At 45.5% G+C, this 25,075-nt stretch overlaps 1 protein-coding gene across 1 annotated transcript in view; it reads right to left on the bottom strand.

Annotated features, from left to right (window-relative positions):
* syt3 (synaptotagmin III) overlaps positions 1-25,075 on the bottom strand; it is a 146,292-nt gene that overhangs the window by 46,072 nt on the left and 75,145 nt on the right. Inside the window, exons 3-4 of the mRNA XM_063062532.1 lie at positions 19,732-20,119; positions 17,904-18,453 (exon numbers count right to left, since the gene is read on the bottom strand). Of these exons, the coding sequence (XP_062918602.1) occupies positions 17,904-18,453; positions 19,732-20,119 (938 nt within the window). The remainder of the gene's footprint in view (positions 1-17,903; positions 18,454-19,731; positions 20,120-25,075) is intronic.

Here is a 25,075-nt window from a genome sequence, read left to right as displayed (position 1 = left end):
GGAAAGTTGTTGGAAAAGATTCTTAGAGATAGGATCTATGGGCATTTAGAGAATCACGGTCTGATCAGAGACAGTCAGCATGGCTTTGTGAAGGGCAGATCATGTCGAACAAGCCTGATAGAGTTCTTTGAGGAGGTGACCAGGCATATAGATGAGGGTAGTGCAGTGGATGTGATCTATATGGATCTTAGTAAGGCATTTGACAAGGTTCCACATGGTAGGCTTATTCAGAAAGTCAGAAGGCATGGGATCCAGGGAAGTTTGGCCAGGTGGATTCAGAATTGGTTTGCCTGCGGAAGGCAGAGAGTCATGGTGGAGGGAGTACATTTGGATTGGAGGATTGTGACTAGTGGTGTCCCACAAGGATCGGTTCTGGGACCTCTACTTTTCGTGATTTTTATTAACAACCTGGATGTGGGGGTAGAAGGGTAGGTTGGCAAGTTTGCAGACAACACAAAGGTTGGTGGTGTTGTAGATAGTGTAGAGGATTGTCAAAGATTGCAGAGAGACATTGATAGGTTGCAGAAGTGTGCTGAGAAGTGGCAGATGGAGTTCAACCCATGGAAGTGTGAGGTGGTACACTTTGGAAGGACAAACTCCAAGGCAGAGTACAAAGTAAATGGCAGGATACTTGGTGGTATGGAGGAGCAGAAGGATCTGGGGGTATATGTCCAAAGATTTCTGAAAGTTGCCTCACAGGTAGATAGGGTAGTTAAGAAAGCTTATGGGGTATTAGCTTTCATAAGTTGAGGGATAGAGTTTAAGAGTCACGAGGTAATGATGCAGCTCTGTAAAACTCTGGTTAGGCCACACTTGAGTACTGTGTCCAGTTCTGGTCGCCTCACTATAGGAAGGATGTGGAAGCATTGGAAAGGGTACAGAGGAGATTTACCAGGATGCTGCCTGGTTTAGAGAGTATGGATTATGATCAGAGATTAAGGGAGCTAGGACTTTACTCTTTGGAGAGAAGGAGGATGAGAGGAGACATGATAGAAGTATATAAGATAATAAGAGGAATAGATAGAGTGGACAGCCAGCGCCTCTTCCCCAGGGCACCACTGCCCAATACAAGGGGACATGGCTTTAAGGTAAGGGGTGGGAAGTTCAAGGGGGATATTAAAGGAAGGTTTTTACTCAGAGAGTGGTTGGTGTGTGGAATACACTGCCTGGGTCAGTGGTGGAGGCAGATACATGAGTGAAATTTAAGAGACAACTAGGCAGGTATATGGAGGAGATTAAGGTGGGGGGGTTATATGGGAGGCAGGGTTTGAGGGTCGGCATAACATTGTGGGCTGAAGGGCCTGTACTGTGCTGTACTATTCTATGTTCTATGTTCTATATATATCTGTTTATTTGTGTGTGTATGTGTTTATGTGTGTATATATGTGTGTGTGTGTGTGTGTGTGTGTGTGTGTGTGTGTGTATGTGTGTATATATGTGTGTGTGTGTGTGTGTGTGTATGTGTGTATATATGTGTGTGTGTGTGTGTGTGTGTGTGTGTGTGTATGTGTTTATGTGTGTATATGTGTATGTATGGTGTGCGTGTATACGTGTATGTTTGTGTGTGTTTGTGTGTATGATGCTCCAGATTTTCCATCATCTGTAGAATCTCTTGTGTTTACACTGGAAAACTCTACTATGCCTGCCGTCCTTACAGATCATTTCATTTCAGGTGCCCATTGAGCTAGTACAAGGGAAAACAATAACAGAATGCAGAATAGAGTGTTACAGTTATAGACAAAGTGCAGTGCAGGTAGGCAATAATTTGCATTAATCTTCTCATTATCCTCCGTAGATAACTGATCAGCTGAGTTTCTCCAGCAATTTGTGAGTATGTTGATCAAGACCACAAAGACATCGATAGTGGGATCAAGAGTTCGGACAACAGATCTGAGGGTTATGGCTCAGATCAAGATTGTTGGCTGAAGGGGAAGGGCCGTTACACTTTCTCTGTTCTCTCTGACAGGAGACCATAACTAGGGACATCAGCCTAGCAGAAAGCACTGTGGAGAATGAGGGAATGGACCAGGATCCCTTTTTCTCACGCTGTTTAGGGAAAGCGTTGCGGTGGGAAGGAAATGCTGGGTGTTTTCAGTGACTAGGAGTCGGGCTTGCTGTTTGCTGTGCCCAGATTATACATTATTGGCTGCAAAAGGCTCCAGGAGAAGGCACAATATAAATGCTAATTCATGATTTCAAGACTTTCTTTAAAAAGTAGGCCTTGAACACAGAGATGTTGCCAACATGAGATCTGCCAAGAAGGTGCAGGAGTCTCGGACCAGAGGACACAACAGAATAGAAGGACGTCCCTTTAGAACAGAGATGTGGAGGAATTTCTTTAACCAGAGGGTGGTGAATCCACAAAATTTATATCCACAGACAGCTGTGGAGGCCAAGTCACTGCGTATATTTAAAGCAGAGGCTGATAGGTTCTTGACTGGTAAGGGCACCAAAGGTTCAAATATACTACTCTGAAATTCTTCATCTCTGGGTAGCCATGAAACCAAGAAAAAAAACAGGAAGCATGATCAACAAGCCCCAAGTCCCCTTCTCTGCACAAAAAAACTTAACAAAATGGAATAGGCACATCAACTGCCAAATCCCTCCTCCCAGACCAAAAAAAGTGAACTAAACGGAATAGGCACATTGACCCCCGTATCCCTCTCCCTGTGCACAAAAAAACCAAGAAAGGTACAAGTTTGAAGGCACATTCCACCAGGCTCAAAGGTAGCTCCCATCCCTGATACAATAAGAGGGACTCATGACCGCACAATCTACCTCATTATGATCATTGTCATCATCTTGTCGTCTGTCTATACTTCCCGCTGCCTCAGGAAAGTCTGGTTATGCAAATTGCACATACATGCACAGAGATTGGTATCGAACTTGGGTCAGAATCAGAATCAGACATCTGATGTGAAATTTGTTAACTTAGCAGCAGCAGTTCAATACATAATATAGCACAGACAAAATAAATAAAATAAAAAATAATAATAATCAATAAACAAGTAATCAGTTACATATATTGAATAGATTAAGAAAACATGCAAAAATCAAAATACTGTATATTAAAAAAATGACACTGGATCTGAGACCTGATCCATTATCCTCATCCTGGCAGTGGATTTGTGGATTTGGAGGGTCTTGCGAGACTGCACTACTGTTGGCTGTGACCCCCCCATCCCCACCCCCACCCTCCCGTTCACTCCCAAGTGATGGACCACCCACTGCAGACAGAAGGATGTTGCTGGGATTTAAGAAGCTGAGTTATAGGGCAAGATTGTACCGTATAGGTTCGGACTTCATTCCCTGGAGTGGAGGCAATTGAGGGTAGTTTAAGAGTGATATACAACACATCGGGTAAATGCAAGCAGGCTTTTTCCATTGAGTTTGTGTGAGGCTGGAATTAGAGGTCATAGGTTTAGGGTGAAAGGTGAAATATTTAAAGGGAACCTGAGGGGGAACTTTTTCAAACAGAGGTTGGTGTGAGTGTGGGACAAGCTGCCAATGGAAGAGGTGGATGTGGTTCTGAATACAACAGCTAAAAGAAGGGTGGATAGATACATGGACGGGAGGAGTATGGAGAGCTACGGTCCAGGTGCAGGTCAATGGGGCTAGACAGAGTAGTAGTTCAGCATGGAATAGATGGACAGAAAGGCCTGTTTCTGTACTGTGGTACTCCATGACTATGACACCTCAAGCACTAGAGAGATACCACAAATGCTCTCTCTGCCATGTTCTAACCACTCAGAGCGCCACAGCAGCGACAGAGTCAATTCTATACTGTAAGCTTCCACTGTACAGTGAGTTCAATAATCCAACAGGACAATTATCTCTGAAATATTCATGTCACTGTGCATTGATTCCTGTTCTAGGCCCTTCTTTCAGCTTAGACATTGTGTCTCTGTCTTTTATCATTGAGATTGACCATGCAGAGGCATTTCAATTAGCTTTCAACATAATTAATCCTTCCTTTAAATGGGGACGTGATGGATGAACTCTATTATCTAATGGCTTCAGAGAGAGCGCAGGCTGGAGCATCTGCCCAGGGGTCTACACTACAAATGAAGTGCAGCAGTGTTCAGCAGCGTTTCCTGCCAAAGTAATCACTTACACACTGCCTCCTCGACTCATACAAATTTCGCCACACGTTAATGGACGGGTACCTAAATGACGCAGGGTCTGATAATCTTGGCGAAAATACAAGGCTGCAATATTCCCGTTGGAATCCTGTTCTTGGAACGCCGCTGGCACTGGCTACAGCTCAAACACAATTGCCCTCGCGAAGGTGGGGGTGAGCTGTAGAAATGTTATTTTTCTTGTGTATTAACATTCCCATGCTTGCTTCCATGTTTCCACTCTCAGTGGCCACTTTATTAGGTACACCTGTACACTTGCTCATTAATGCATCTATCTAATCAGCCAATCATGTAGCAGCAACTTAATGCATAAAAGCATGCAGACATGGTCAAGAGGTTCAGTTGTTGTTCAGACCAAATATCAGAATAGGGTAGAATTGAATTGAACTGAATTGAATTGACTTTATTTCTTACAGGAGTAAAAATCTTTAAGTTACATCTCCGTCTAAATCATAGTAATTTATAATAATTTATAATAAATAGAACAGTCAATGTAACATAGAAATACACTCAAATCAGCGTGAGTTAATCAGTCTGATGGCCTGGTGGAAGAAGCTGTCCCAGAGCCTGTTGGTCCTGGCTTTTATGGTGTGGTACCGTTTCCCGGATGGGAGCAGCTGGAACAGTTTGTGGTTGGGGTGACTTGGGTCCCCAGTGATCCTTTGGGCCCTTTTTACATACCTGTCTTTGTAAACCTCCGGAATCATGGGAAGTTCACAACGACAGATGCGCTGGGCTGTCCGCACCATTCTCTGCAGAATCCTGCAATTAAGGGAGGTACAGTTTCCATACCAGGCAGTGATGCAGCCAGTCAGGATGCTCTCAGTTGTGCCCCTGTGCCTTTTTCACCACACTGCCGGTATGTACAGACCACGCGAGGTCTTTGGTGATGTGGATGGCGAGGAACTTAAAGCAGTTTAGCCTCCCAACCTCAAACCTATAGAAGTATGATCTAAGTGACTTTGACCGTGGAATAATTGTTGGTGCCAGATGGGGTGATTTGAATATCTCAGAAATTGCTGATCTCCTGGGATTTTCACACACAGAAGTCTCTTGAGCAAAACAAAACAGAAGTCTCTTTTTTCATGCCGTGGACCAATACAAGGAGTCGGTTGGGAACCCTACTCTAGAGTTTACAGAGAATGGTGAAAAAACAACAAAAAAAAAATCCAGTGAGCAGCAGATCTGTGTGTGGGTGAAAACTTCTTGTTAATGAGAGAGGGCAGAGGAGAATGGCCACATTGGTTCAAGCTGACAAGAAGGTGACAGTAACTCAAATAACCACACGTTACAACAGTGGTGTGCAGAAGAGTATTCCTGAATGCACAACACGTCAAACCTTGAAGTGGATGGGCTACAGGAGTAGAAGACCATGAACAAACATTCACTGGCTATATTAGGCACAGGAAGTATCTAATAAAGTGGCCACTGAGTGTGAGTATAATTGTTCAGCGAATTTTCCAGTAATTACGGTGCAGTTTCCTCTGTATTTTTCTAGAAACGTCTTGGTTTCAGGGTCGTATCACTTGAATCAGCTATTTTATTGGTTAACTGTTATCAAAGGAATTTCTGTCATCTTTTGTCTGGTATGAAAAGACGACGACTACTTTTTAGTCTGTTTTCTTATCTTTGTTTCTCTGGGCACTTCTTCTTTGCTCTTCAAAGTTCAAAGTTCAAAGTAAATTTATTATCAAAGAATGATTATATCACCAGATACTGCCCTGAGGTTCATTTTCATGCAAGCATTCACGGATCTTGTAACATTTAATAAAACGACCGTAAGCAACAAATTTTATGCTTCATTCTTGACTTCTTGGAAACTTTGGATCGCTAAAGTATCAGAATCCAACACAGCCTTCTTGAACTGCTGGTGAAAGGGAACCTTCTGTGCCCTTGGGGAGGAAGGGACGGTGAGAATAATGAAGCAGGGGTATGAGCAGGGTTTTTAGCCAGAGGGTGGTGAATCTGTGGAATTTGTTGCCACGGGCGGCAGTGGAGGCCAAGTCATTGGGTGTATTTAAGGCAGAGATTGATAGGTATCTGAGTAGCCAGGGCATCAAGGGTTATGGTGAGAAGGCAGGGGAGTGGGACTAAATGGGAGAATGGATCAGCTCATGATAAAATGGTGGATCAGACTCGATGGGCCGAATGGCCAACTTCTGCTCCTTTGTCTTATGGTCTTATGGTCTTATAATTGCAAGTGGTGATGGCAGCTGGAGTGGAGGAGAGCTGGTAGAGGCAGCAGGCTTGACAGATAGAGCCACAGACTCATAGAGTCATATAGCACTGAAACAGGCCCTTTGAGCCACCTAGTCCACGCAAAGTATTAATCCACCTAGTCCCAGTGATCTGCACCTGGACCTTAGCCCTCCACACCCTTCCCATCTATATGTACCTATCCAGTTCCTCTAGTAGCTTGCTGGACAATCTCATCACCCTCTGAGTGAAGAAGTTCCCCCTCGGGTTCCCCTTCAGCGTTCGGTTTCCACTTTTCACCCTTAACCCATGACCTCTAGTTCTGGTCTCACCCAACCTCAGTGGAAAAAGCCTGCTTGCACTTACCCTATCTACAGCCCTCATAACCTTGCATACATCTATCAAATCTCCTCTCATTCTCCTACGCTCGAGGAAATAAAGTCCGAACCTATTCAACCATTCCCTATAACTCAGGTCCTCATGTCCCAGCAAGATCTTTGTAAATTTTCTCTGCACTCTTTCAATCTTATTGACATCTTTCCTATGGGTAGGTGACCAAAACTGGACACAATATACCAAATTAGGCCTCACCAATGTCTTACACAAACTCAACATAACATCCAAAAGTGATAATAAGTCAGCTCCTTAAACCTTTGCAGCCAAACACTGAATGTGCTTCCTCACCTATAATCCCCTTATCTGAAGTTGAAAGTTCAAAGTAAATTTATTATCAAAATACGCATATGTCACCATATACTACCTTGAGACTAATTTTCTTGCAGGGATTTACAGAAAACTATAGAAATAGAAATTAATTTACAAACTATACATGAACACAGATGGGGCGGCATGGTAGTGGAATGGTTAGCATAGCCCTTTACCGTGCCAGTGACCCAGGTTCAATTCCTGCTGCTACCGGTAAGGAATTTGTACATTTTTCCCATTCTCCCTGTGGATTTCTTCCAGGCACTCCGGATTTCTCACACAGTCCAAAGACATATCGCTTGGAAGGTTAGTTGGTCATTGTAAGCTGTCCTGGGATCAGGCTAGGGTTCAAGTGGGAGTTGCTGACCAGCGCAGTTCGAAGGACAAGCAGAGCCTATTCCGCGCTGTATCTCAATAAACCAGTGTGCAAAAGAAGACAAAACATGCAAATAATAAAAAGTAAATAAATACTACTATGGTGGAGTCCTTTAAAATGAGTTAATTCAGTGGAATTATCTACGATGGTTCAGCAGCCTGATGGTTGAAGAAGGATAACTGTTCTGGAACCTAAGGCTCCTGTACCTCCTGTTGGTCTGACGCAAGCAGTGAGGAGATGGCATGGCTTGGATGGGCGGCCGGGGCGCAGATGATGGATGCTGCCTTCTTGTGGCAATGCTTCTTGTAAAGATGTTCAATGGTGGGGAGGGATTTGCCTGTGGACTGGGCTGTGACCAGTCCATTTTCTGCTCTGGCCATTGGTGGTTCCATACCAGGCCATGATGCAACCAGTCAGGATACGCTCCACTGTGTAGCTATAGAAGTTTGTCAAAGCTTTAGATGACATGCCAAATCAGCGCAAACTTCTATGAAAGTAGAGGCATTATCTTTCCTTCTTTGTGATGGCAGTTGTGTGCTAGACCCAGGACAGACTCTCTGAAATGGTAATGTCAACGGACTTAAAGTTACTAACCCTTTCCACCTCCAATCTCCTCATGAGGACAAGCTCATGGACCTCAAAGTTCCTTCTCCTGCAGTCAATAAACAGCTCTTTCGCTTTGTAGACATTAACTGAGAGTCTGTTTTTATAGCAAGAATCATATAGTGGCCACAGAGAGAGCGCAGTCCACCTGCCTGGTTCCTGGTGCTGGGCTTACCACCAGGAGGGTCTGGGTAGAATGGACCTGCAGTTCCTGGAGATCAGAAGAATTAGAAGTGATCTGACTGAAACTTAAAGAACTTGTACAGGACTTAATAGGGTGGATGTTAAACAAAATTGATTCTGCAGCGGGAACACACGCAAAATCCTGGAGGATCTCATGCGGTCAGGCGTCATCGATGGAGGACAATACATAATTGATGATTTGAGCTGAGACCCTTCATCAGGATTGGACAGAAGGGGGGGAACCAGAATATGAAGGTGAGAGATGAGAAGGAGTACAAGGTGGTAGGTGATAGGTGAGACCAGGTGAGGGGGAAGGGCAGATGAAGTAAGAAGCTGGGAGGTGATAGGTGGAAAAGGCTGAAGAAGAAGGAATCCGATAGGAGAGGAGAGGGCACCATGGGAGAAAGGGAAGGAGGAGGAGCTCTAGAGGGAAGTGATGGGCAGGTGAGGAGAAGAGAAGTGGTAAGAGGAATAAATGGTCAACATTTCAGGCCTAGACCCTTCATCAGGATTGAGAAGGAAACGGAAAGAAGCCGGAATAAGAAGGTGGCAGGAGGGGAAGGAGTACAAGCTGGCAGGGGATAGGTGAGACCAGACGATGGGGAAAGTGAGTGGGTGGGGGAGGATGAAGTGGGAAGCTGGGAGGTGATAGGAGGAAAAGATAAAAGACTGAAGAAGGAGGAATCTGATAGGAGAGGAAAATGAACCATGGAAGAAAGGGAAGGAGGAGAGGAATCAGAAAGTCTTAGTCAATTTTTGTATTGGTAACAGAGATCATGGGATCATGGGTCTTTTACACCACAAATATAAACTTTGGGTCTGCCAGACAGTCTCATCGTGGACCTTGCACTTCGCTTTCTATCTAAAAGGCCTGTATAGAGTGGACATGTAGATGATGTTTCCAACAGTGGGAGAGTCTAGGACCAGAGGACACAGCCTCAGAATATAAGGATATCCCATTTGGCCCATTAAGTCTGCTCCACCACTCCATCGTGGCTGATTTATTATCTCTCTCAACCCCATTCTCCTGCCTTCTCCCTGTAACCTTTGACATCCTAATTAATCAAGAACCTACCAACTTCTACTTTAGATATACCCAATGACTTGGCTTCCACAGCCATCTGTGGTAATGAATTCCATAGATCACCACCCTTTGGCTAAAAGAAATTCCTCTTCATCTCTGTCCTAATGTGACATTCTTCTACTCTGAAACTGTGCCCTTTGGTCCTAGACTCTCCCTCTACTGGAAATATCCTCTCCATGTCTACTCTATCCACTCACTTCAATATGGCCTTTCCAGTCGACTGTTTATTCATCTCCATAGATGCTGCCTGACCTGCCAATTTCCTCCAGCATTTTGTGTGTGTTGCTTTGGATTTCCAGTACCTGCAGAATTTCTCATGCTCCTTTTAACATTCGATGGGTCTCAAGAGATCTCACCTCATTCTTCTAAACTCCAGTGAGTACAGGCCTCTGCGTACGTTAACCATTTTATTCCTGAGATCATTTTTGTAAACCTCGTCTGGACCCTCAGGTTAGCACAGTATTTTTGTCACTGGAAATGTTAACTGGTAGAGGCTATAGTCATCAAGCAACACAGCACGGAAGCAGGCCATTCAGCCCATCAGATGCGTGCTCACTCATGGACGCCCATTGGCATTAGTTCTATTTCCCAGCTCTTGGCCCATTAAGAGATTTAGATATATAGGCCCAATGAGCCCACGCTGCCCAATTACACCCATGTGACCAATTAACCTACTAACCTGTATGTCGCTAGAATGTGGGAGGAAATTGGAGCACCTGGAGGAAACTCCTGCAGTCAAGATGGAACTCCTTTCAGACAATGGCAGAATTGAACCCATGTCACTGGAACTCTAATAGTGTTATGCTCAACATAATGCTACTCTGCCAGCCAAGCCTGGGAGATTCAAAGGCCTGTCTACACACTTTTTTAAATTACTGCTTCGAACGGTGTATTCCAGCAACTCGACATCCTCTGGGTGAGAAAGGCACCGTGCAAAACTCCTCTTATTAGTCGAGCGGTGCCCAGGAATTTTGAGGAGACGGCAGGGGAGATCCACTGAGGAGGTGAGGGGCATTTGCTAGATCCGTCGATCAGTAAACTATTACAGAGTCATTTCTGACTTTCAGTTATTGGGAGATTGACCCCGGGAAAATCCTCCATTTGCAGCTCCCGTCGGGAAGGAGGTGCAGAGCCTGAAGACCCACAACACTAGATTCAAGAACAGCTACTTCCCTTTAACTCTTCAGTTCCTGAACCAACCTGAGTAACACAACTCATTTCTCTGTATAGCAACCTGATGAAAACTATGATCTGTTTGCACCAAAATGGACATTTTTGTTCTAAAAATGTAAAAACTGTGTTTAGTTTATGCTTTTTGTGTGAATGCTCCTTATCTGTTGCACTTTCCCTGTGAGGCTGCTGCAAGTAAGTTTTTCATTGCACCTAGTCAAATATGGACTTGCGTCTATGACAAGAAACTTGACTTTGAAACGTAGCTGTAAAATGGAAAGTGGAATGTTTGTATAGTTTTCTCAGGGATGCTTTGTGCTGAGTTCTGCTGGGGGAAATGGTTGCAGGCGTTACAAAGGCAAACATTTGAGGGTATGCTGAAGAAGAGGAAGTTTGGGGCTGTATTTCTCAGTGTTTAGAAGATTGAGGGGATTTTCAGATGTTGAGATATTTTCACTAGAGAAACATGAACAAAAGGAGATAGTTTGAAAATCCCTTCTTTTAGAGACTGGTGAATTTTTGGAATTTTCCATCCAAAAGGAAATCTGATCATAATGTAGAGTGATAGTCATGGAACACTTGTTCGCTTCGTGTGACATAGGCAATCATGGTTTTTCCATGGCCATGATTCTTCTTGGCAAATTTCCCTAGAGAAATGATTTGCCATTGCCTTCTTCTGGGCAGTGTCTTTACAAGATAGGTGACCCCCTCGCCCCCAGCTATTGTCAATACTCTTCAGAGGTTGTCTACCTGGTGTCAGTGTTCGCATAACCAGTAATTGTGATATGCACTGGCTGTTCATTCGACCATCCACCATCTGCTCACATGGCTTCACATGACCCTGATCGGGGGATGAAGCAGGTGCTACACCTTGCCCAAGGGCAACCTGCAGGCTAGTGGAGGGAGGAAGCACCTTATGCCTCCTTTGGTAGAGACGTATCTCCACCCCACCACCCAACATAGAACATTGCAGCACAGAAACAGACCCTTCGGCCCATCTAGTCCATGCTGAACTGTTATTCTGCCTAGTCCAGTTGACCCACATCTGGATCTCAGCCCTCCATACCCCTCCCCTCCATCTACTTATCCAAGCTTTTCTTAAGTGTTGCAAACCAGCCCACATTCCCCACTTCCACTGGAAGCTTGGTCCACACTCTCACTACTCTGTCAGTGCAGAGGTTTCCCGTCAGATTCCCCTTATATATTTCAACTTTCACACTTAACCTTTGACCTATGGTTCTAGTCTCACCCAACCTCAGTTGGAAAATCCTGCTTTCATTTACCTTACCTATACCCTTAATAATTTAACATGGATAAATTTAAGGTGGAGCAGATCGATATCTGAAAGATCGATGGCGGACAGACACAAAAAGGGAGGTGAATCCAGTGTAGATTGTGGTAAGACAGGATTGCAGGACCAAATGGCTTATCCTGTTCCTATTTCATTATTCTCAAGGAAGTCTGGAAGAAAGACAATCTCCACACTATCTCCTGGGAACCACTAGTGCATGACCACTCCAAGTGGAGGAGCGTTCAGGATGGTGTTGGGAACCTTGAGGCTACTTGCCGAGATCACACGGTGACCCTGAGCAAGTAGGAGAAGAGGTAAGCCATCTCTAAAACACCCCTGCCTGCGACCTCTGTCTGCCCCATCCGTGTGGACGAGTCTGTGGGTCATACAATAACCCCAGCTGAGATTTGGAACACACAAATCCAGAGTGGAAGAAGGTCATCCCCAATTTCTGAGGCAGCTCAACATGGTCCAGAATGTGCCTGTGCCAGCAAGTTCAAAGGTCAATATGTATAGGTGGCGGGGTGGCGTAGGGGTCATTGCTACACGTTATCGCCCCTTCGATCAGAAGGTCAGAGTTCAATTCCCACTGATTTCTGTAAGGAGTTTGTACATTATTGCCACGATTGCATGAGTTTCCTCCGAGTTCTCCACATACCTCCAGAAAGAGACATGGGTCAGGATTAGTAAGTTGTGGGTATGCTATGTTGGTGGTGATGTATGGTGACACTTGCGGGCTGCCCCAAGCATATCCTCGGACTGTATTGGTCATTTCACTGTATGTTTCGACATCTTGACATCCCTGTGACAAATAACACTAGTCTAGTCTTGGTGAATGGTTGGACCCTAACAACTATCAAGGAATACTGCGAGCAACACACTTCACCACATGTCTCGATGTACAAGTGACAAATAGAGCCCACCTTTCATCTTTAGATTGGGGTTGGACAAATACTTGACTGGGAAACATCCATCCAAATAAGGCAAAGGGAAGGAGCAGTGACAAAAAAAATTGTTCAGTGCCTCCTAAGAGCTAGTTCAGGCAGTGTGGGCTGAATGGCCTCATTCTGATGCTATAATTACGACCCCCTTCAGCAAAACAGATGGTGATGAAGCGAGTCACATTCTCAGCTCAAGCTGTTCCCAACGCAGCTGAAAGATTGGACGGAAAACTACAGGGCAGGCAGTGTGTGCCCAGGGATACACACTGTTTGCTGACAGCAGTTTAGATTTGATGCTCTCTAAAGTGGCTCAGAGGACTCTTCCTCTGTCTGCCTACGCATTCGAGGCTAAGCAGGAGTCACAGTGAATTGAAAAGGCAAACAATCTTCGTAACCTGACCGCTGCTGGATGTATTAAGCAGAGTGGTGTCAGGAGAGCCATCTTGTCATGCGAGATTAAAGACCTGCTTTATTGGGACTGGTAGGCATTGTGTGACAGAGGGAATCAGTTACTGACTAGCACTCCTTCCTTTCCTCTTTCTCCTCTTCCTTTCCTTCCTCTCTGTCAGTGCTTGCAATGACCAGGTACACCCTATAACCACAAGAGAGTCTGCAGATGCTGGAAATTCAGAGAAACACACACAAAATGCTGGAGGAACTCAGCAGGTCTGGCAGCATCTTCGGGGAGCAACACCTCATATTCCGTATGGGTGGCCTCCAAACTGATGGTATGAACATCGATTTCTCCAACACGTTTATTTCTTCCCCCCCCCACCCCCGTTCCCTTTGCTCTTTTTTCTTTCCCATTCTGGTTATCCTCATTCCCCTTCTCTTTGCCTCATCTGCCCGTCATCTCACTCTGGTGTCCCTCCCTCCTTCCCTTTCCCCCATGGTCCACCCTCCTCCCCTGTTAGAATCCTCCCTCTTCAGCCCTTTACCTCTTCCACCAATCACCTCCCAGGTTCTCATTTATTCCTCTTTACCCCCACGCACCCACCTTCCCCCTCACCTGGTTTCACCACTCAACCACCTTCCCCCTCACCTGGTTTCACCTATCACTTGCCAGCTTTCACCTCTCCTTTCCACCACCTTCTTATTCTGCTTCTGTCCCCTGTCTTTCCAGTCCAGCTGAAGGGTTCGTCCCAAAACATCAACTGTTTCTTTGTCTCTCTAGATGCTGCCTGACCTGCTGAGTTCATCCGGTATTTTGTAAGTAAGGGTGTCAATGGTTAAGGGGAGAATGCAGGAGAATGGGGTTGAGAGGGATGAAAACTTAGCATGATTAAATGGCGGAGCAGACTCGATGGGCAGAATGGCCTGATTCTGCTCCTGTATCTAATGGCATTACAATATTATGCTATTTCAGTGTGGTACACCAGGTACAACTTAATAATATTAGCACCTAATTTACACTAACAAGGATCTGCCCCTGCTCCATCAACACTAACACCCAATCAACATTTACCTCGTTCCAGGTCCCACTCAATCAATGCCAGGGAGACGCCAGTGTTGCTCGATCAATGCTAACAGTTACTCAAAGTTTACACCTAATTAATGCTGATGAATTAATACACAGAATGTGCCGGAAGAGCTCAGCAGGTCAGGCAGCATCGAGGGATAGGAATTAAAAAGTCGACATTTCAGCTGGGACCCTTCATCAGGATGCGGCCCAACACATTGACTGCTTATTCCCATCCATAGATGCTGTCTAACCCGCTGAGTTGAATTGAATTGACTTTATTTCTTACATCCTTCACATACATGAGGAGTAAAAATCTTTACGTTACGTCTCCGTCTAAATGTGCAATGTGCAATCATAGCAATTTATAATAATTTATAATAAATAGAACAGTCAATGTAACATAGAAATACACTCAGATCAGCGTGAGTTCATCAGTGTGATGGCCTGGTGGAAGAAGCTGTCTCAGGCCTGTTGGTCCTGGCTTTTATGCTGCGGTACCATTTCCCGGAAGGTAGCAGCTGGAATAGATTGCGGTTGGGGTGACATGGGTCCAGAAATTGTGCGTATTGCTCTAGATTTCCAGCATCTACACTGCCTCTTGAATCTAATGCTGATGAAGACCAGGCCCACCCGATCAATACGAGAGAGTTATGGAGCGGAAACAAATGAGCTGCTGGTGAAACTCACTGGCTCAGGCAGAAACTATGGAGGGAAATGGACAGCTGTATCTGCAGTATCTTGTGTCTCCACTACTAAATTCTGGGCTCTGCCTGAACAATATGGGTATTCAGACAATGAGAGCACAAGACATGGGAGCAGAATTAGACCACTTGGCCTATCAAATCTGCTCTGCCATTTTGTCATAGTTAACTTATATTGCCTCTCATTCCTAACCCCATTCCTAACCCATATCCTTTGATGCCTTTACTAATCAACAATCTATCAACCTCTGCTTTAAATATATCCAATGATTAAGCCTTCACAGCCGACTGAGGCAATGAATTCCACAGATTCACCGGCCTCTGGTTAAAGAAATTCCTCCTCATCTCTGTTCTAAAGGGATAGCCTTCTACTCCAAGGCTGTGCTCTCTGGCCCTAGACTCCACCACGACAGGAAACATCCTCTTCAAGTCCACTCAACTCAGTCTTTACAATATTCAATGGATTTCAATGAGATCCCACCTCATTCTTATACATTCCAGTGAGTACAAGCCCGGAGCCATCAAATGATCCTCAATACTCACATTATGAGTACTGAGAGACATCAATACTCATGACCTTCTACAGATGCACAGTACAGAACATCCGATTAGGAAGGCTCTACAACAGGCAACCACCACAGCCCAATGCATCACCAACATCAAGGACATATACAGAAAGGTGCCATTAAAAGTCCAGCAATACCGTAAAGGATCCCACCCACCCTGCTCATAGGCTATTTGTCCCACTCCCATCAGGGAGGAGGCAACATAGCATCCATGCCAGGAGCACCAGACTCAAAACCAGTCACTTTCCCCAAGCAGGAAATCTGATCACCCACCAAAACACCACACTCCCCCACCACCACTACTTTATCATTTCCTGTCAGTCACTTTATGTACAGTACTATGCAAAAGTCTTAGGCACCCTTGATTTTTTATGAGGTTTCAGATGGTATGGCCTCCATAGAGCCCTGATCTCAACATCACTGAGGCTGCCTGACCATTACCTGGACAGACAGAAGGGAGCAAGACAGCCAAAGTCTGCAGAAGAACTGTGAAACCTCTCCAAGATGCTTGGAACAACCTACCAGTCGATTTTCTTATAAAACTGCACAAAAATTTACCTAACAGAATTCATGCAGTTTGAAAGCCAAAGGGTAGTCACACCAAATATCGATCTGATTTAGTTTTTTTTATTGTTTACTGCTCTTTGTAGTAAATTTTTGATATTTAGAAACGTTTCACTATATTGAAAGCATCTTTGCATTACTGATTTTTTTTTACATATGCCTAAGACTTTTGCGCAGTAATGTACATAAGGTGACTCTGATAGGAAATGATACAGACACTCTTGTGTCTCATGTCACTTTATGTACGTACAATCAAACTATGTAAATGAGCTACTTTATGTATTTATATTTTATTGCGCTTATGTTTTGTTTTATTGTCGTCTGTATTTTATTATGCTGTTTAGTGCTACCTTGGATCCAGAGTAATAATTATTGTGTTCTCCGTTACACTTGGGTACATTAAACAACCTTGAATCTCATATGTTAACCCCTTCATTCCCAGGGTCATTCTCATAAACCTCCTCTGGACCCTCTCCAATACCAGTAAATCCTTTCTTGGATAAGGGGCCCAAAACTGTTCACAATAGTCCAAGTGCATTTTACTAAATGCTAGTAAATGCCAATTTCAATGCTAATTAGGCTAGGTTCTGACCACTTACTTTGAGAGTTCAGCCAACGTTAACAAGAACCAGGTTCTGCCCTATTGATGGGTAGTCAATTGAATGTTCATGAGAAGCTGGTCCTGCCCAATCAACACTGTTTTCTCATCAGTAATATTGATCCCAAGGTTCCTGTCCAATCAACACTTGTGTTTCATCAGTGATAGGGAGTGCTGATTTCCTGTCCAATCAACACTTGTGTTTCATCAGCGGTAGTGAGCACCAGTTTCCTGTCCAATCAATGCAGGTGTCTCATAGATCAGGTGAAGGTACTCAAGTCTTTTTTCCTTGGTTTGGGGAAATCAAGAATTTGATGGGTAGGGTTATGAATTGGGTGGGGAATTATAGCATGACTTGTAGAATAATGGGTATAAGGGGTGAAACCTTTACAGAATACATAAAACTGATGGGTTTATGGGAGAAGGGGTTAAAGCAAGAAGGGGAAGATTTATTTTGAAATGACTTAGACTTGGGCATACTATGCTTAATAATTCCTTACATCTTGTTGGAAAACTTCACTCTGGGTTGTGTAGATTTTGTCATCATTTTGAAACAGCTGAACATATATTATTACAGTGTGAAGCATATAAGATGAAAAGAAATCAACTGCAGTCTTCACTACAATATTTTGGGGTTGACAAAACCCAATGATGGTTTTCATTTAAAAACTGTTAAGTTACGGGAGTGGCTTTAATTTAATTCACAGTATTGTCTTTCATTACTTACAATCTATTGGGCTTTCTGGGATAATTTATCTTTCATTTGAAAAGAGAAGTAGTAAAGGTTTTTCCCCCCAGTTCTCTATACCACACTCCAGTCCAGTTGGTGCCAATAACCCACCTTTAAGTTGGACTGCCAGCCACCATTTAAAGTCAAAAGAGGAAGGGTTTGAGGGCACAGGTTTAAGGTGAGAGGAGAGAGGTAATAGGAAACCATGGGGTAAATTTTTCATGCAAAGGTGGTGTGTACATAGAATGAGGTGCCAGACAAAGTGGTTGAAGCAAATCCATCAACAATATTTAAGACCACTTGGACACGTACATGGAAAGGAAAGGTTTCGAGCCGGGGTTCCCAACTTGGGGTTCACAGACTTCCCGGTTAATGATATTGGTCCATGGCATAAAAAAAGGTCAGAAACCCCTGGTTTAGAGGGATATGGACCGAATGCTGGCAAATGGGACTGACTTAGACAGGAATCTTGGTCAGCATGGACCAGAAGAGCTGTAGGGCCTGTTTCAGTGCTGTGTGACTCCATCACTCTATGATGTGCCCACAAGGCCAAATAAACCTCCCCCCACCCCTCAATACCCCAATACAACTCACCGAGGTGCCTTCCAGGATGTCTCGCCACATGGTCGTGCCCTCAGAGAGGTCCGAGAACTCCAGGAGGTTGTCCAGCACCACCTGCCCAATGAGGTCATGCCGGGAGAAGCGGTCAAAGTCATAGATGCTAAAGTGCAGCTTGCGATTCTGGAGCTCGTTGAAGGACACGTTGAAGTGAAAGGTCTCGTTGAAGATTGGGTTGAGGGTCTTGCGATGGACCTTGGTCTGGAACTTCTTCTTGCGGTCAGGCAACAGGTAGATCTTCACGTAGGGGTCGGAGAATCCGTTGGCGTCTTTGGCGGGGAGGTCAAGGGCCTTCAGGATCTTAACGATCAGCTGCTCGCTCGCGTAGGTGTAGCGCAGCAGGAAGTTGATCCGGCCACAATTGCCCTTCTGGTGTTTTTTCGCCTCCGCGTCGATCGACCGCTGTTTGTACAATTCAGGCTTGATCTGCCCAATGCTGGTTACTTGCTCCACCTTCTCATCAGCTTGAGTCGCACAATCTGGGCTGCTTAACTGCTGTGGGATTGGTCTCGGGAGCGAGTTAAATCTGCAAGGGATACAGGAGGGAAATTAAAGCTGAGTGGAGCCACAACAACAACCTCTCACACAAAGTCAGCAAGACCAAAGAGCTGATTATTGACTACAGGAGGCAGAAGCCAAAGGTTCATAAGCCAGTCCTCATGAGGGGATCCAAGGAGGAAGAGGGCGAGTAACTATAAGTTCCTTAGCATTACCATATTAGAGGATCTGTTCTGGGACCAGCACGTAGGTACCAACATAAAGAAGGCATGACAGTGACTATACTTCCTTAGAAGTTTGCAAAGCTTCACTATATTATTTAAAACTTTAACAAACTTTTATTGATGTACGGTGGAGAATATCCTGACTGGTTGTATCAGAAACAGAAAAGCCTACAGAAGGTGCTGGCCACAGCCCATTCTATCACAGGAAAAGCCCTCCTCACCACTGAGAACATCTACAAGGTGCACTGCCACAAGAAAGCAGCGTCCATCATCGAGGACCCCCACCATTCAGGCCTTGGTCTCTTCTCACTGCTGCCATTGGAAAAGAGGTACAGGAGCCTCAGGTCCCACACCACCAGGTTCAGCAGCATTTACTACACATCAGGCTCCCGAACCAGTGTGGATAACTTCACTCACCACAACTCTGAACCAAGTCCACAGTCTACGGACTCATTTTCAAGGACTCTACAACTCGTGTTCCCAGTATTATTTATTTGGTCGTTTTGTATTTGCGCAGTTTGTCTTTTTTGGCTCATTGGCGTGTTGGCTGTTAACATAAATGCTGCATTTTACTGAATGTAAATAAATCTGAATTTGAATCTGGATCTTTATAATGTTGCTATGAGAAGGATAGTCATGGTTCATAGGGAGTACAAACGCTAGAGTGGGTCAAGTTGGCCATGCCGCAAGTCTGCTCTCCCCACCACCATCGTCCAAAAACTATATATAACGCCTTTAGTGGGAGACTCTAGGACCAGAGAGCTCTGTCCCAGAAGAGAAGGGTGCCCTTTAGGAGAGAGATGAGGAGGAATTTCTTTTGGCAGAGGGTGGTGAATCTGTGGAATTCATTGCCACAGACAGTTATGGAGGCCAAGTCAATGAAGAGGCGATTGATAGCTTCTGATTAGTAAGAGCATCAAAGGTTATGGGGAAAAAGAAGGAGAATGGGGTTGAGAGGGAAATAAATCAGCCATGCCAAAGTCTTATCTCTGCTCCTAAGTCTTTCGGTCTAAAATTCACATTTTCTACCCCCCTCCCACCCAAGAACCAACTCCAACGTCCATTTGACCGAAGCTCCCCACCTTGTTGCTGGAGGAGGCGCAGAGACTTGCTGCTGGGAGTGTGCATTCGGGATGCTGTTCTCCTTACTCCCTGAGTTGGTGTCCACCGGGATATCAGGAGAGGTCTGGCTCAGCTTAATACCGGACTCCGGGTAGGACTCCAGGTCGAGGTAGGACCTCTCGGGCATCTCAGACCCACCGTCGACCCTCTCGACAGCGAGGTCAGTGAAATGTGAGTGGTGGTGATGGAGGTGGTGGTGGGGATGGTGGTGAGAGTTCTGGCGCTGGGGGTTCAGGCCTCTGTCCCGCCATGGGATCCAGCACAGTTTCCAGGAGACAAAGAGAGAGACCCCGAGGAGCACAATGCCGCAGAAGGTGACAATCACGGAGAGCAGGCTGACCGAGATATCTGAGACAAGGGGTGGAAAACACATAGGTTAGTAATAAAATATTGTGGAACTACAAATTAGATCACACTTGGATATAGTACACTTGGTTTCCAATTAAAGCATGTTCTCTCTGTCCACCACAATAGGCAAGATTTTAGGATGGCCACCCATATTAATTATACTGACATGTCACTCAAGGGCTCTTCTACTGCCACAATAAGGGCGCTTCAAGTTGCAGGAGCAGCACTTCAGATTGCTTCTGGGTAACCTCCAACCTGACGGCATTAACGTCAATTTCTCGAACTTCTAGTAATATCTCCCCCCTCCCCTTCCTTCTTTTTCAATTCCCCATCTGACTCCCCTCATACCCCTTCTCTTCCCCTCATCTGCCCATCATCTCCCTCAGCTGCCCCTCTTCCTTCCCTTTCTCCCATGGTCCATTCTCCTCTCCTATCAGATTCCTCCTTCTCCAGCCTTTTCCACCTATCACCTCCCAGCTTCTTACCTCATCTCCCCTCCCTCACCGACCCACTCTCCCCCTCACCTGGTCTCACATATCGCCTGCCGTCTTGTAAGCCTTTCCCTTCCCCCCACCTTCCTATCCTGGCTTCTGCCCTCTGCCCTACCAGCCCTGATGAAGTGACTTTGGCCTGAAATGTCGACAGTTAATTCTGCTCCACAGATATGCCTGACCTGCTGCATTTTGTGGCATCTAGTGCTCAAGGTTATCAGCATCTGCAGAATCTGTTGTGCTCAAGCAGTTTAATCTGGGCAGATGTGAAATGCTGCACTTTGCGAGGTCAAATGTAAGGAGAAAGAGCATGGAGCGTAGACCATAGACCATAGACCTTAGAGCATAGAGCAGAGAGCATAGACCATAGACCTTAGACCTTAGAGCATAGAGCAGAGAGCATAGACCATAGACCTTAGACCTTAGAGCATAGAGCATAGACCATGGAGCACAGACCATAGAGCAGAGAGCATAGACCATAGACCATAGACCTTAGAGCATAGAGCATGGAGCATAGACCATGGAGCACAGACAATAGAGCAGAGAGCTTAGAGCATAGACCATATAGCTTAGACTGTAGACCAAAGACTTTAGAGCATAGACCATAGACCTTAGAGCATGAGCACAGAGCATGGAGCATAGAGTATATAGACTATAGAGCAGAGACCATAGACCATAGAACATAGAACATGGATCCTAGAGCATAGATCATAGACCACAGAGCCTAGAGCATAGACTATAGAACAATGTTAATGCACAGAACATTGGACAGTACAGCACAGGATCAGACCCTTCGGGTCACAAGTAATTCTACTAGTTGAACTAATTCTCTTTTGCCTGCAGATGATCCATATCCCTATGGCAGGACCCTTGACAGCACTGATGTACAGGGAGATCCTGGAGTCATGTCTATGCCTCATTGAAAGTGGTAACACAAGGGGTTAGGATGGTAAAGAAGGTGCGCTCTATGCTTGCCTTCATCGGCTGGATCACTAAGTGCAAGTCAGGAAGTCATGTTGCAACTATATAAGACTGGTCCGGCCACAGTTGTAGAGTATTGAATTCAGGTGAAATGTTTAAGAGGAACTTGATAGGCATCTTCTTCACTCAGAGGGTAGTGAGAAAGTGGAACGAGCTGCCAGGGGAAGTGGGGATGCAGGTTCGATTTCATGATTTAAGGTACATGGATGATAGGGGTATGGAGGCTGTGGTCCAGGTGCAGGTCGTTGGGAGTAGGCAGAATAACGTCTCAGCATGGACTAGATGGGCTGAAGGGCCAGTTTCTGAGCTGTAGTGTTCTATGACTTTATGAGAAGCATAAATAGAATACGCAGAATCATTTCCCGGGACAGAAATGTAATGTAAAATGAGAGTGGAAAATTGTTAAAGAATAACATAAACACAAGAAAATCTGCAGAGGCTGGAAATCCAAAGCAACGCACACAAATTGCTGGAGGAACTCAGCAGGTCAGGCAGCATCTGTGGAAGTGAATAAACAGTAAACGTTTTGGGCTGATACCCTTTTTCAGGACTGGAAAGGAAGGTGGCGGGGGGGAGGCGACAGAATGAAATGGTAAAGGGAGGGGAAGAAGGATAGCTGGAAAGTGATAGGTGAAAGCGATAGGTGAAAGCAGATAGAAACATAGAAAATAGGTGCAGGAGTAGGCCATTCGGCCCTTTGAGCCTGCACCGCCATTCAGTATGATCATGGCTGATTATCCAGCTCAGAACCCTGTACCTGCCAGATGGGTTGGAAAGATAAAGGGCTCGGGAGGAAGGAATTGGATAGGAGAAGGGAGTGGATCATAGGAGGAAGGGACCCAAGGGAGGTGATAGGCAGGTGAATAGAGGTAAGAGGCCAGAGTAGGGAACAGAAGGAAGGGGGGGGGGAGGAATTTTTTAAAACCTATATTCAAGCCCTCCGGTCAGGGGCTACCCAGACGGAATTTAAGTTGTTGCTCTTCCACTCTGAGGGTGGCCTCATCGTGGCACAAGACATGTCAGAACGGGAGTGGGAATGGGAATTAAAATGTTTGGCCACCAGGAAGTTCCGCTTTGGCGGGTGGAGAGGAGAATCGTAAAGGAGACGTGTGGGGGCGATATCTTTTTACGTGGAGTGGTAGGCGCGTGGAACGGGCTGCCAGAAGTGCCGGTGGTACCAGTGCAATAGAGGCACTGAAGAGGCTTTTAGACAGGCACATGAACGTTCAGGGATTGAAGGAATAAGTATCACGTACAGGCTGAGGGTGTTTATTTCATACTGCATCATTGTTTGGCACAGTTGCCAACGGTGGAAGGGTCTGTCCCTGTGCTGGAACTGTCCCCGTTCTATGTGCTATGTTCTGCGTTGTATTTCTCTCTCTGCCTGGCCTGCTGCGCATTTCCAGTATTTGCTGCTTATCTGAAATTTCATATTTCCAGTATTTTGCTTCCGGGCTTTGCCCTCAGCTTCTCAAATCTAATGAGAGCATTCCACATCACTAACGAGTGAGATTCTGCAGATGCTGAAACAAGACCTGAGTCCTGAAGAAGGGCTTCGGCTCGAAACGTCGACTGTTTATTCCCCTCCACAGATGCTGCCTGACCTGCTGAGTGTGTCAGTACACCTTCTGTTACTTACTATAAATTCCCTCTCCCCCACCCACCCACCTTCCCCCTCACCCATCACCTGCCAGCTTGTGCTCCTGGCCTCCCCCCCACCAACCCAACCTTCTTATTCCGGCTTTTCCCCCTTCCTTTCCAGTCCCAATGAAGGGTCTCGGCCTGAAACATTGACTGTTTGTTCCCTTCTGTAGATAATGCTGACCTGCTGAGTTCTCCAGCATTTTGCGCACACTAATCCACATCACTAGTCTTCCCACATAACCAATATCCATAGCACCATTTATAATTAATCTCCTTTGGACGGTCTCCCAGACTCTGGGCATTCTCTCATCTTTCGAGCTTCTCTGTAAATACTTCATCAAGCAAAGTACTTTAGTAACTTACTATTCACGACGACACCCTGTCTATCCCTTGAGGAAGCCTGTGCATTTTTATCGCGTTGGTTCTCTGACACAGCCACAATGATGTAAAATATCACAGGCAGTAGGAAAGCCTTCATTCCAGGCAGTGACAACAGATATGTTCCACAGTAAATTACTTATAAACACGCAAATAATTTGCCCAAGATTTTTAGGCTGTGTAATAAAGTCAAATACAGTAATTAAGACACTAGTTTATTCCTTTCAGTGGTTTGGCTGCTAGATAATTCATTGAATTTCAAACAAATAAAAAATATTACCAAGACAGTCAGTCAGCTCAACAGTAGCTCGAATTAAATGCAGAACAACGGCAAACCTCTGCTTCCAAAATTCTCAGCCAATGTCATAGCATTTAGCAGAGGGCCTAGAGAGGAATAGTTCCAGGAATCAAAGTTTTAATATCTGAGGAGTGTTTGATGGCTCTGGGCCTGCACTCACTGGAGTTTAGAAGAAACCGGGGGGCGGGGAATCTCATTGAACGCTGTCAAACATTGAAAGGCCTGGATAGAGTGGACATGGAGAGGAAGCCTCCAATAGTGGAAGGGTCCAGGATCCCGAGAACACAGCCTCAGAGCAGAAGGACGTTCCTTTAGAGCAGATGTGAGGGTTGGAGTTTAGAGACAATGATGTGGGGGAATTAGAGGTTAGGCCAAAGTCGAGGCCTTTGTTTTCAAAGGCCAGTGAGGCAGACGTGGGGCATCCACGGCTGGATGTCAGGATGGCAGAAAGTAGATGTGGACCCCCAGCCCCCCACGCAGGTCACTGAGTTGTTGGCGGGTTCCAGAGTCAGAGTTCAGTGCAGGCAGAAGGAACAAGTTTCAATGAGCCCCTGGGTTCGCGAATCAGTGCGACCAGAGTTCGACCCCTAGTGTTCGGGGTCCCGTCATTGGTGAGTCTGGAGTGTGGTGATCGATGATGAGGATTGAAGCCTGAGAGTCGATTCAGAAGTTCTGAAGTCGAGTCCCTTTGGCCCAAGCTGAGTCTGCGAATCTCTGCGAGTCAGCGGTGGAAGTTGAAGCTCGGTGTTTGCAGGCCGGAATCTGAGCCCGAGCCCACTGGAGGCTGGATGTCGAAGAAGGCGGCTTGTTTGAGGTTAAAGAACCGTGGATGTGGCTGGGGGGGGGGGTGGGGGGAGGTTGAGCCTGTTTTGCTGTTGTTGCTTTGGTGCTTGTTGTGTTCTGCTTCGTTTTGCCGAGCATTGTGGCCACGCTATCAAGGAGCCAGTATGTGTGGGGACGTTTGCGGACTGCCACCTGCCCCTCCTCAGTTGCGTGTTGTTTGTTAACGCAATGGCACATTTCACTGTGTGTCTCAAATAGACTTGAACACTGGATCTTGAATCCTGAATTTCTTTGCACTGGCACTGAGGTTTGTGTCACAGCAACTCTGTAACTTGTTCTGTGTTCTTCCACATTGAGTCTTCTGGTCAGATCTCCACAGGT

Source organism: Mobula hypostoma, chromosome 11 (assembly GCF_963921235.1).
Source record: "Mobula hypostoma chromosome 11, sMobHyp1.1, whole genome shotgun sequence".
Taxonomy (NCBI): Eukaryota; Metazoa; Chordata; class Chondrichthyes; order Myliobatiformes; family Myliobatidae; genus Mobula; species Mobula hypostoma.
Note: the sequence above shows the minus strand (reverse complement) of the source record. Positions and strands in the feature narration are given on the sequence as shown.